The 12500-nt window shown below is 46.0% G+C and overlaps 1 protein-coding gene across 6 annotated transcripts in view; it reads right to left on the bottom strand.

Moving 5' to 3' along the window:
• The window catches only part of LOC125307381 (protein mono-ADP-ribosyltransferase PARP6), a 25504-nt gene that overhangs the window by 5435 nt on the left and 7569 nt on the right, over window positions 1–12500 (bottom strand). For 3 of the 6 annotated variants that reach the window (XM_048263327.1, XM_048263328.1, XM_048263330.1), the window contains exons 9-18: window positions 11387–11537; window positions 10144–10275; window positions 9674–9769; window positions 8570–8662; window positions 7926–8051; window positions 6777–6842; window positions 5944–6011; window positions 5640–5688; window positions 4150–4262; window positions 1447–1519 (exon numbers count right to left, since the gene is read on the bottom strand). In XM_048263327.1, coding sequence (XP_048119284.1) covers window positions 1447–1519; window positions 4150–4262; window positions 5640–5688; window positions 5944–6011; window positions 6777–6842; window positions 7926–8051; window positions 8570–8662; window positions 9674–9769; window positions 10144–10275; window positions 11387–11537 — 967 coding nt within the window. The remainder of the gene's footprint in view (window positions 1–1446; window positions 1520–4149; window positions 4263–5639; window positions 5689–5943; window positions 6012–6776; window positions 6843–7925; window positions 8052–8569; window positions 8663–9673; window positions 9770–10143; window positions 10276–11386; window positions 11538–12500) is intronic. The other 3 variants (XM_048263331.1, XM_048263332.1, XM_048263329.1) reach the window with 2 other exon arrangements.

The following is a 12500-nucleotide window of genomic DNA, read 5'->3' as shown; positions in this document are numbered from 1 at the left end:
ATGTGTGTGTGTGTGTGTGTGTGTGAGAAAAAAGTGTGTATGTGTGTGTGTGTGTGTGTGTGTGTGTGATAAAGTGTGTGTGTGTGTGTGTGTGTGTGTGTGTGTGTGTGTGTGTGTGTGTAAGGGCAAGGGGTGAGATGAAGGAGTGCTAGGCCAGACCAAGGAGAGAAAAGATCCCACCTGACATGAGCAACTGTCAGCGAGATCCCACAGAACTCTTCTCCAGTGGAGGTGCATCTGTGATTGCCTTCAGGCGACACAAAGGGCGTTGGCGCCACCGTATCTGCCACTGCTTTGGCCGCGGCTGATGATGACGACGGCGATGATGACGGTGATGGGGGTGATAAGGATGACGATAAGCAGAGAGGATGGCAGACACTGAGAGGACGAGAGAAGGAGGGAGAGAAGACGAGAGGAGAGGCGACGAGATGATGAGAGACGGCGTGGAGGACGAGTGCGTCTGAGATGGATGAGCGATGCGATGTGAGCGAGTGTGAGGTGACTACAGAAAAGGACAAATGCCAGGTATGTGGGAGAGAAAGAAAGAGAGAGATAGAGGGAGAGAGAGAGGAATGATGATCTATGGGAGGTAATGGGCTCATAGAATCATAGCTTCCTCCAAAAGCGATGAAGCTGCATCAGACGCTAAGGCACCAAACGCTGTGTTATGCATTCTCCTCACTTCCTGGGCTCCTGTTTAGACCAATGAGATATGGTCTACATCTCATTCACTGTCTAGTGGGAGAGGAGAACTCTCATCAAGAAAAACAAAACAAAGATGGTGCTCCTCAATGGTTCTCTTGGATAGGGTCAAAAAATGAAAACAGAACACATTTACACATTTTTCTTTTACTGCTAACAAGGTGGTGTGATCCAGCATTTCCAACCTGAAAACAAGACATTCTAACCAACAAACTCATCCAAACATATATCAAAACAACAAACACACACACACACACACACACCAACACATCTCTCTCTCTCTCTCACACACACACACACACACACACACACACACACACACACACACACACACACACACACACACACACACACACACAGGCACAGACGAAGGGGAGAGGGAAGTTCTCCTTAGCCCACCATTTCCCACATCAGGCCGACAGGTAAGCCTCCAGTCCACCAGAGGGCTCCACCACCCTGTCCTCCCTGCACAGGAAGAGGCGTGGCGCCCTCCACTGCCAGACCAGTAACAAGTAGAGCCTGACATCTAACCTTGGAGGCGTTACCGGTGAGCCCCTGTCCAATCAGATCATCACCCTTCAACCCACCCACCCGGCCTTTTTTTGAGACAATTGACACGGAAGCTGGCACCAAGACTGTCAAAATGGAACAGCGGGACAGGCGACCCATGCCACCACCACAGGGGCGGGCACAGGGCCTGTTCACGAGGGGAATGCGTCTTACTGCTGGAGTTACGGTACATACCTGCAGCTTGGTATAAGAGGCATTGACTAGTCCATTTCTCAGAACAGAGTGCCAGTTCTCTATGTGGGAACCACTAGAGTGGGTGCAGAGAGAGAGAGAGAGAGAGAGAGAGGGGGAGAAAGTGAGAGCAAGAAAAGACAGAGAGAGAAAGAAAGTCAGAGAGAGAGAGAGAGAGAGAGAAAAGAAAGGTGAGGATGGACAAACATTTTTTCCTGAAATAATTTTGTTAATGCTTGCGCAATCACCAGATTCTAAATAAGCTTCTATTTGTATCCAAGCCAAACCCTATGCAACATAGCTTTTACCATTAGTGTTAGTGGCCTAAAGTTATTATGTAAATTACATTTTTTCACAGTCCAGCCAAGTACTCAATCTATCCTGATGGCATTAAAAACAGGACTATATACTTGAATGTAATTTGAGGGCTTATTAGCACATTGGCAACCAGATTGCACTCAGCATTTGAGGAGGGAAGGTCTGGGCTCGATGGCTGTGAGGAGAACTGAGAGATTGCGTTGAAATCGAGCAACAATGAGCGTGGCATCTCTGGGTGGGGTAAACCCAGTGCAAACATCTGTCTGGCGACTGGCATCACTCTCATTTTTGCTCTTCTCAGGTGCAGAGTCTGACATGACAAGAAGGTCCACCCAAGCTTCCAAACCAAACCTGCTACTCTCTCTTTCTATCTCTTTCTTCATCCATCACCCTCTCTCTCATTCATTTGCCGCTCCCTCTTTAACTCTCTCAACTTTGGTTGACTTTGGTCTCTCTCTCTCTCCTTCCACCTCCATCTCTTTCTTTCTCTTGCTCTCTAATGCTTCATATTATTCTCCAACTCTCTCTCCCTCCCATCACTCCCCTCTCTCCTCTATTTCTCTTCTCTCATTCTCCAACTCTCTTCTCTCTCCCTCCTCTCTCACCCATCTCTATCACTCCTCTCTCCTTCTCTAGCCTCCTCTCCTTCTCTCTGCCACCCTCTCTCCTTCTCTCTGCCTCCTCTCTCCTTATCTCTACCTCCTTCTCCTCTCCATCCTCCTTCTCTTCTCTCTACCCTCCTCTCTCCCTCTCTGTCTCCTCTCTCCTTGTCTCTACCCTCCTCTCCTCTCCTCTCTCTCTCCCTCTTCCTCTCTACCCTCCTCTCCTTCTCTCTATCCCTCCTCTCTCCTTCTCTCCCCTCCTCTCTCCTTATCTCTATCCTCCTCTCTCCTTCTCTATCCTCCTCTCTCCTTCTCTCTACCCTCCTCTCTCCTTCTCTCTATCCTCCTCTCTCCTTATCTCTATCCTCCTCTCTCCTTATCTCTAACATCTGTCTGGCTAATTGGCATCACTCTCATTTTGGCTGTGAGGGAGAGGAGAACTGAGAGTCTGAATGACAACAATGGGTGGGTAAACCCAGTGCAAACATCTGTCTGGCGACTGGCATCACTCTCATTTTTGCTCTTCTCAGGTGCAGAGTCTGACATGACAAGAAGGTCCACCGGAAGCTTCAAACCAAACCTGCTCTCTCTCTATCTCTCTTCATCCATCACCCTCTCTCTCATTCTATTTACCGCTCCCTCTTTAACTCTCTCAACTTTGGTTGACTTTGGTCTCTCTCTCTCTCCTTCCACCTCCATCTCTTTCTTTCTCTTGCTCTCTAATGCTTCATATTATTCTCCAACTCTCTCTCCCTCCCATCACTCCCCTCTCTCCTCTATTTCTCCTTCTCTCTACCCTCCTCTCTCCTTCTCTCTATCCTCCTCTCTCCTTCTCTCTACCCTCCTCTCTCCTTCTCTCTATCCTCCTCTCTCCTTCTCTCTACCCTCCTCTCTCCTTATCTCTATCCTCCTCTCTCCTTCTCTCTACCCTCCTCTCTCCTTCTCTCTATCCTCCTCTCTCCTTATCTCTACCCTCCTCTCTCCTTATCTCTATCCTCCTCTCTCCCATCTAATCATCTAATGTCATCACATCTCTCTGAGGGGTTTGGGGTAAATCTCTGGGGGTTATGCAGCCGAACTCTCCTGTTATTCTTGGCTGAGACACTGCCCCAGGAGACGGGCAGTTGAGTGGGGAAGTGTTCCCTGAGGGACGGTGGTGTGGCGTGTGGAGTGTGTGTGTGTGTATTTGGGGGGGTTCGTTGGTTGGAGGGAGACAGAGAGAGAGAAAGGCAGAGGGAGCGAGAGAGGCTGGGAGACTGAGGCAGAGCCCCCCGGTTCAGTGTCAGAGTCGGCTCTCCACGTAGGCTACACAGCACCACCTGAGCTCCCATTGCCCTCCACAGCCTATCTGTCTGGATGGAGATACCTCAGGGCACGTCAATGACAAGATTCAGACACCATTTGCCCTAATGTGTGTGTGTGTGTGTGTGTGTGTGTGTGTATATGAGCTTATGTCAGTGTGGCTGATGTCTGGTGGGTGTATTGTGTATTGTGTGTCTGTGTGTATGTGTGTATGTGTCTGTGTATCTGTGTGTCTGTGTGTCTGTATGTGTGTGTGTGTGTGTCATCAAATAAAAAGAATAACTTGACAGGACATCAATATGAAGCCTTGGTGACCTTCAAGCCTCTATCTGGCAGGGTGCTGTTAAAGCCTGCTTTACTGCTTAGCCCTGTCAAGGATGTGGATCCTCCAGAAGCCAGCCCTCCCACTCCACAGCCCCCCAGGGACTGTCTCTCCGAGTGAGGGGCCAGGGTGGGTGGGGTGTTGTATTGGTAGGGCACTCACTGAAAGGCGAAAGTGCTACCGTACAACTTCTTGGCCGTCCGGAAGCGGGCCTCCTTGGCAGGCGGACTGCTCAGGAGCAAGAACTGGTGTGAAGTGTGCATGAACTTCAGTTGCTGTGGGACACACACACACACACACACACACACCCAGAGATAGAGATAAGAGAGAAAGAGAGAGAGAGAGATTGATGGGTAAAAGAGAGGAGGTGTAAGAGGGTATGGAAATATTAGCAGACAGAGAGGACGGGGGAGAGGAAGAGGAAGAGGAAGAGGAACAAAGAGAGAGAAAAAAATAATATTTGAGAGAGCAGAATAGAAAAAAATGAGTGGTGCAGAAAGGATAGGGGAGAGAAAGAGACAGAAAAAGAAAAAAGAAAAAGAGGAGGAAGAAGATATGTGGGTGAGGGGATAAGAGAGAAGACAAAAGACAAAAGAAAACAAAGAGACAGAGACACAGACAGAGAGATCCATCAGGCATAAAATAAACATTAGCAGCACTTCATAAATAAATAACTACTTACACTGTCATCCACGGCTCATTGAAACAAATAAAAACTGGCAATCATTGGCTAACTGTGTGCCGGGGAGTGAGGAGCTGGTGCTGGTGATGAGTTACTCAATCACACCCTCCTCACCGGCTGCTGCGGCTTAGTGCCGTTTGGGGGAGAGGAGGAGGAGGAGGAGGAGGAGGACGGCAGAGCCTCCCCTCACACTGCCACCTCTGAGGTTCTACAGAGCTGGACCGTCAGCCACAGAGTGGACGCAGACAGGCAGATAAAACTTCACAGAGACGGGGAGAGAGAGAGAGAGAGAGAGAGAGAGAGAGAGAGAGAGACACTGTGTCTCAAATGGCGTACTTCTGCACTTACAATAATTTGAGTGTGTGAGGGTGTTCACACTGACAAATTACGGTCAAAAAGCTAAGTGTGGAACACTGGACACTTTTCGCCCTCAACGGACGCCATGTTGGATACATAACGGAAGGGGAGGGGACATTTTTAAACTCCTCGCGGTTGAGAAAGCTGAATCAGCAGCAGTGGAAAACACACTTTACAGAGGTACAAGCAAGTTATAACATAAACTGTTCATGTGTTGACACAGACCATGTCACTGTCGAATAGAGGAAACCAATAAAGTTATAATTAAATGTTGCAATCGTCATTTCCGTTAAAATTTTGTTCAAATTCACGAACTCTGCCAGTAAGCACACAGTTCACACAGGGCACTGCATGAGAAAGTGTACTCACAGAAGTACGCCATTTGAGACACATTGAGAGAGAGACAGAGAGAGAGAGAAAATAGACAATAGAGGCAGACAGAGTGACTGTGTGTGTGTGTGTGTGTGTGTGTGTGTGTGTGTGTGTGTGTGTGTGTGTGTGTGTGTGCGAGTGAGTGAGTGAGAGAAGAGGGGGGAAGGGAGAGATGAGGGAGATGTCTGTCTCTCTCCAGAATGTCAATCAAACCACACAAGGGGAGGAAATGGATGCCTACCCGACTGAGTGGCAGCTTGACGATATGCGATCTGTTACTAGATATGATCCTGCACAGAAAAAAGACAGCAGGAAAATTAGGTAGAGACGTGAGTGTGTGTGTGTGTATATGAGTTTGTATTTGTGAGAGTATGTGTCTGTGTGTGTGCGTGTGCATGTCCGTGTGTGTGTGTGTGTGTGTGTGATCCTGATCAGTACAGTACATTTCCCATACAGTGTAATAAGCAAACAGTAAAGCTGTAATGGAGTAGACAAAGGTTTAATTCCACTGATTATACAGGGAGTGATGAATGGGTGTGACTAACCATTGCAGAAGGGGATGAGCCAGCGGATCAAGCTTGTCCATTTGCTTCTTGATCTCCAGGTATGAGCCCTGCCAATAAGCAAGCCCACAGTCAACCTGCACTCTACATGAACCCGCAGTCCCTGCCAAAGCTCTACACTGTCTGAATAGGGATAAAGGAATCGGCATCAAAGAGCGATCAGCCCACTTCTCTACCACACAGAGATGATATGTTGTGGAGGAGCCTTTGGGATCAAAGTGACTGGCCACATACAGTAAGCTGTCAATCAGAGTCTTTCAAAGACTTCACTTCCTTTCTGTGTCTCAGAGCTCTACACCACAAGACTGCTCCAAATGTAGCTATCTAGCTTAGACTGACATGTACACTCAGGAAACTGATGAAATCAGGTTATACTGTACAAAGTTGAAAATAACATTTTAATGAATATTCTGTCACTAACACTCATGTATGAGTTTTCTCTCTCTGTCACATGGCAGTTGTGGGACTTGTATGTGTTCATGAATACATATAATAACTTGTAAGTGTGGTGGTAGTGTAGTGGCTAATGAGCTGGGCTAGCATGCAGTAGCCAGAAAAGTTGTGGGTCCAATTCCTGCCTTCCATCATTGTGCCCTATAGCAAGGCACTTAACCCCGAGTTGCTCTGGGGAGAATGGCCCTTGTAATATAATTGACATAATAAGTTGCTTTGGATAGTGTCTGCTAAACGAATAAATGTAATGTTCTATAAGTGAATTTGACACTTCAATGACAGCCATGTTTTAGTATAACCCACTACAGCCCTGTGGTGGTCCTTCACTGCCCCACAAACCCCCCTTGTCCATCCCTCTGTACCTGGGTCATCTCTCGGATGGACATGACACTGTCCAGTGCTTTCTGCAGTCTCTCATAGTTCTTCTTCTGTGACCAGGGAGCAAGAGAAGGCAAGAGCCGGGAATCAATAGGACAACGGGAGGGAAACAGGCGGTTAACATTTCATTTGAGTGGACACTGGTTATGGAGGAAACAACATGTTAAATACTGTATATGCCACCAAGTCTGTGTAACATGTATAAATATATCCTTTTACACTACTACAATTATTTTGAAATAGTAAACAATGATATATAAGAAATGTTCTGTTTATGAATAATTTAAGACCCTGTTTTCAAGTTGTGTTCTGGGATGATCTGGTCAGAAGTGGACAGCACTAAACACAAGTGTAACCATCACCAAGACACATTGAGACTTGATCACTCAAACCATTTGCTGAGGTGGTTTAGGATGTATTTTTTATCACATATCTTTTGTAGTGTAAACGCTCATTAAGCAATATGACAAGTGGGAGTGGTGTTAAGAATATCACCACAGCTGCCGAAGGTAATTAGGCCGTGCAGGTAACGCAATAAGTGGACTGATTACTAGCTGCAAAATGACTGAGTGGGAATGTCCTGATATATCGTCTCATGATGATTCCTAGAATGCCTCTCGTCCATACAGAAATTACTAAATAGTTTGACTAGACCTAACTGTTGAATAATGTATAATTCTAATGTATCCCACACAATGGCTATGACATTGCCATGTCAGGCAGTAACAATACCTAAACACAAGTGGTCAAACGTCTCTACCTGTACACCTTGGATACATGTATAAATGGGTGGTGTAGTGTTTAAGGAGCTGGGCTAGCGTGCAGTAGCCTGAAAAGTTGTGGGTTAAATTCCCAGCTTCCACCGTTGTGCTCTTGATCAAGGCACTTAAGCCCAAGTTGCTCCGGGGACAATGTAATCCCTTATAATACAGTTGACATAATGTATGTAAGTCACTTTGGATATCAGTGTCTGCTAAATGGACAAATGTAAATGACATGTGTCTCTGCTGTCTGCTTGAGATCAAATTGCCCAAGACGCATTTTAAAAACATGCCCTTGCACACCCCATAACCCAGAACTATTATTCAAATTCCACAGCCCAAATTCCAAAAATTCTAAAAGAGCATCATCACCTTGGGGTTGAAAGCCAGGGTTTTGGGGTCATTGGGGTCAACCACAGAGGGGTACGGCTCGAAGATTATGCTCTTCCGGGGGGACTCCAGGGCAGCACGACACATGGCTACCAGCAGGTCCACCACCTGTAGACAGGAAGTCCCATAATTCCACAGCCACCTACCAGCTATCTACAAACACTTTCTCTTACACACACACACACACACACACACACACATACTCTCACGTAGGCCTACATAGAACTTTCCTCACACAGACAGCAGAGGCAAAGTAGTGAGCTGTAAGCCCTTAAGTCAAACAGAACTGAGCTGGTCTCTGAATGGGATTCAACAGAGAGGGCAGGGGTTTACCGGGAGTGTGAGTGGGTGAGGATGGATGGATGTTGTATACAAAGAGACAGGGAAGGAGAAAGAAAGAGCATGATAGAGACCAGGATAGACTTATTGTAAATACAGTTATAGTCAGGTACAATAGATGGATACACAGGTGAATTGATTGACAATTTGATAATCCAGATGTCCTCTGTACAGAGTTATAAGGAGTGTGTGTGTGTGGGGGGTAGCTGTATTGTCTTGTGTAGTTTAAGAGATGAAACTGTCGTGAATGTTGTGTGTTTGGGGTGGACTGGACAGAGGGCAATCACCTCGGCTCCTGTCGCAACCTCCTCTGCCGCCCCAGACATCACACCCAGAGTGTAGAAAGAGAATACACACAGCTCCCGTGTGCAAACAGCAGGCTAAACACACACACACACACACACACACACATACACACACACACACACACACACACACAACCATAAACACAAATAAATATTATTTTCTCTGAATCATTATTATTGGCAAACAAAAACAGTTTGGACAGATGTGTTGTTATGGAGAAAATGAACAAGCCGGAGGAAATGGCCTGTTTAACGAACCTAATGAGTATCAGCAGTGCATTAATCACACTTATCAGCACTCTCACATTTGGATTTATTCATTATGCAGACGCTCTCATTCAAAGCCATGGATGGCACAAGTCAAAAGAAGGTTTTCATCAGTATGTGCTCCCCCAAGGAATCAACCAAAGGTCTTAGGGTTGTTAACACTTTGCTGTACCCATGGCAGCACCTTAGTACTGAAGTGGAGTTACAGCAGGTTTTACCATGCAGGACAAAGAGGAGGTTAAACCACACAGGAGAAATAGAAGGTTAAACCATGCAGGTGATAGAGGAGGTTAAACCATGCAGGAGATAGAGGAGGTTAAACCATGCAGGAGATAGAGCAGGTTAAACTATGCAGGAGATAGAGCAGGTTAAAGGCAAACTATGCAGTATTGGCAATTTCCTTACTGTTTTTTTTTTTTTTTTTTCAGTTTTTGCTTATTTTTCACTTGCTCTATCATGACGAATGTCTGAGAAACTCCATCGCTACCTTTTTATAGCCGGTGCCTGGCGTGTGTGTGTATTTGAATGCAGTAAAGCAATTCGTTACACTCGTTATACTTCCTGACACTGAGGCCGTCGGCCCGCCCGGCCCACAGTTGCAAGGGTGGTTTTTCCGCTCACAGGCGCTAGGGGGAAGCGAGACGGCCACCATTCAACCCGAAAAAAGTCATTTAACCATTCTAATGACTCTGAAGCTGGTAAATGAAGGTACATTAAGCTAAAAAACTTGCATATTAAGCTAAAGAACCTGCATAGTGTGCCTTTAAACCATGCAGGAGATAGGAGGTTAAACCATACAGGAGATAGAGGAGGTCTCACCTTGAGCATGGAGCCGTTCTGAAAGACGTGCTGTTCGTCGCAGACCACACAGTACTCGTTCAGAGTGGGGATACGCTGCTCGGCATACTTCATTATCTGTGAAGGAGAGACGAAACACACACATGCCCTACCAATCTTCTCATGCATCTCACAAAACAAGCCTGCAGAGGACAACATAGAGCCAGTTAAATAATATGTCCTCCTGCCCATCTTGCAGCCTCATCCAATACCAGAATGATTTTCAACCATGAACCTTCACTCAGTTACCCTCAAAGTTTTTTTTCATGATTTTACAAAACAATCAACAACAAACAATCTGTAACAATCACCTGAATAGATACATACTTCCCCCTCCCTTCAAAAAAAAATAAATAAATAACATTTAGAAAAATAAAAATGCTATTGATTGCCCCACTCTGCTGCCAGTGATGCATATTTGTGACACCACAGCGCCCTCTAGCGACTCCTACCTGCACTAAGAAGCCGTACTCCAAGGTGGGGATGTTCTTGCAGTGTCCGCCCGCCTGGGATGAGAAAAACAATTCAATCAGCTGCCTCGTGGTAATCTGCGCTGGGGCCCTGGCCGCCGGGACAGCCACAGTCTGATGGGTCAAGTCAAGAAAAGCATTATGGGAAGGGGGCGCCAGCCAGCCATGTCAGGAGGAGGTGGGTGGGGGAGGAGAGGCAGAGGGCAGTTTTTTTGGTTTGGGGTGCTTTTCTGTCCAGGGGCAAGTGGGGGTGACGTCAGGGGTGGGTGGAAAAACAAATGTTATCACAAGAGTGCCGGGGAAATGGTTATTCAGTGGATGTATACACACACACACACATACCCACACACACACACACACACACACACACACACACACACACACATACACACACACACACACACACACACACACACACACACACACAGAAATGTCTTCTTTCTGAATGGTGTGAACAGAAAGTGGGGTACAGAAAGCGACACAATAAGTGGAATATAATATGGCAGTGTGTTTGGTCAAATCCATGTCAAATCCGCTCAGTCCAATGAGATGATCCTCTATTATGAACACCGACTGGAAATTCAATAACCTTTCAAGGCTCATCTTAGATTAAAGGCTGTTTGTTTATTGCTGACTATATTTGATTAGTAGCCAGAGGTTCCTCACTGGGCAATTGCTTATTTTGTTTTCACATAAGCATACTGTTAGGACACTGATCATTAAATGACTATTAAATTATAATGAATATGTAATGGCTTAACAAAGGGGTAATCTATTGCCTCTCACAGCCCATTATCCATGTTAATACACAGACAAATGTGTTTTTAAATCATACCTCATTTAATATAATCAGAACAAAATATAATATTAATTATATAAACAGAGATTTAGTCTTTAGACGTTTCAATGCCTCTGGGTCAGTAATAGTGGGTTGCAATTGATCCTTCTAGTGCACCAACACCATCCGTGGCTGCATCGAGAATGGTATCACCGTGACAATGAGTGATGATGCAGTTACTGGCCTGAAGTGCATGCTGGGAGTTGTAGTCATTAGGAGCTGGGTAGGCAAGTGAAGGTTGGGTAGAAGGTTTAAGTAGATGAGATTGGGATTGAATGAGAGAGAGGTATTAAGGTGGGTGCTTAAGATGGGGTGTGGAGGTGGGGGAGAGGTGCAGGCATGTTATTGGCTACTCTGGGGCTAGTTAAGGCAGGTGGGGGGTCGGACCTGGCTGTTGGGGGGGTAGCTGAAGAGCTCCCCCTTGGGGTTCTTCATGGTGCAGGAGATAGAGCGGTTCATGAGGCGGGTGACTCGCAGCTCGGGCACACTCAGTTTGCCCTTCAGCACCGTGTCCTGGATCAGAGGGAAACTCGGGGACCTGGTCACACACACACACAGAGAGAGAGAGAGAGAGAGAGAGAGAGAGAGAGAAAGAGAGAGAGAGAGAGAGAGAGAGAGAGAGAGAGAGAGAGAGAGAGAGAAGGACAAAATATATGTAGTTACACACAGGGCAATATGTTCCTTGTTCTATTGGTAGGGGATTTCCTAGAGGAGCCAAAACTCTCACTTTTACATGCATGTACTTAAACCCAACACCCTAACCTATGCCTTATAACACCCTAACCTATGCCTTATAACACCCTAGCATTTGCCTTATAACACCCTAGTCTATGTATTATAACACAACAGAGGACACTACAGAGATACTTAACAATACTTTCTATCAGTAGTATTTTCTTAAATTGGGCCCAAGACACTAGCCTGGCCACACCCACCTAGAATCTCCTTTCAGTGATCTATTAGTCTGGCAGATGACAATACACTAACGTTTCTCTCACACACCAGAGACGACGGGCCAATCAGCAACAAGAAGGAGACAACGCTACATTTTCGAAAATCAAAAGTGGCTGTGGTAAACGGTAGTAGCAACGCCTGCAAAAAATTGCAGTCGGAAACATGTGTAAATTTATGTACAGCAAAGGTAGGCCGACATACATTGTTCCTTTACTGCCGATTTATGGTTTATTATCAGTTTGTAAAGATTAGGCAAAGTAGGAAGTAACATTAGGAATCCCTGATCAATGTAATTAGTTAGGCTGGACCATTGATTTCAAAGTTCCCACAAAGTGTATACCGGTTATGATGCTAGAGTTGAAACATTTCCCAATCATGAGAGGCCAGACTCTCTTCACAAACTGAGACGAAGTAGTGAGTCTGGTATTACCAGGCTACCAAGACACCTCCAGAAGGTTCAACAGTGGTGTCTGGTATCCCAGACCCACTCCGATTCATACTCCTGATAGGTGAGAACACATGTCAGTACCAGTGGTGCAGTCTAGTT

Source organism: Alosa alosa, chromosome 14 (assembly GCF_017589495.1).
Source record: "Alosa alosa isolate M-15738 ecotype Scorff River chromosome 14, AALO_Geno_1.1, whole genome shotgun sequence".
Taxonomy (NCBI): Eukaryota; Metazoa; Chordata; class Actinopteri; order Clupeiformes; family Clupeidae; genus Alosa; species Alosa alosa.
Note: the sequence above shows the minus strand (reverse complement) of the source record. Positions and strands in the feature narration are given on the sequence as shown.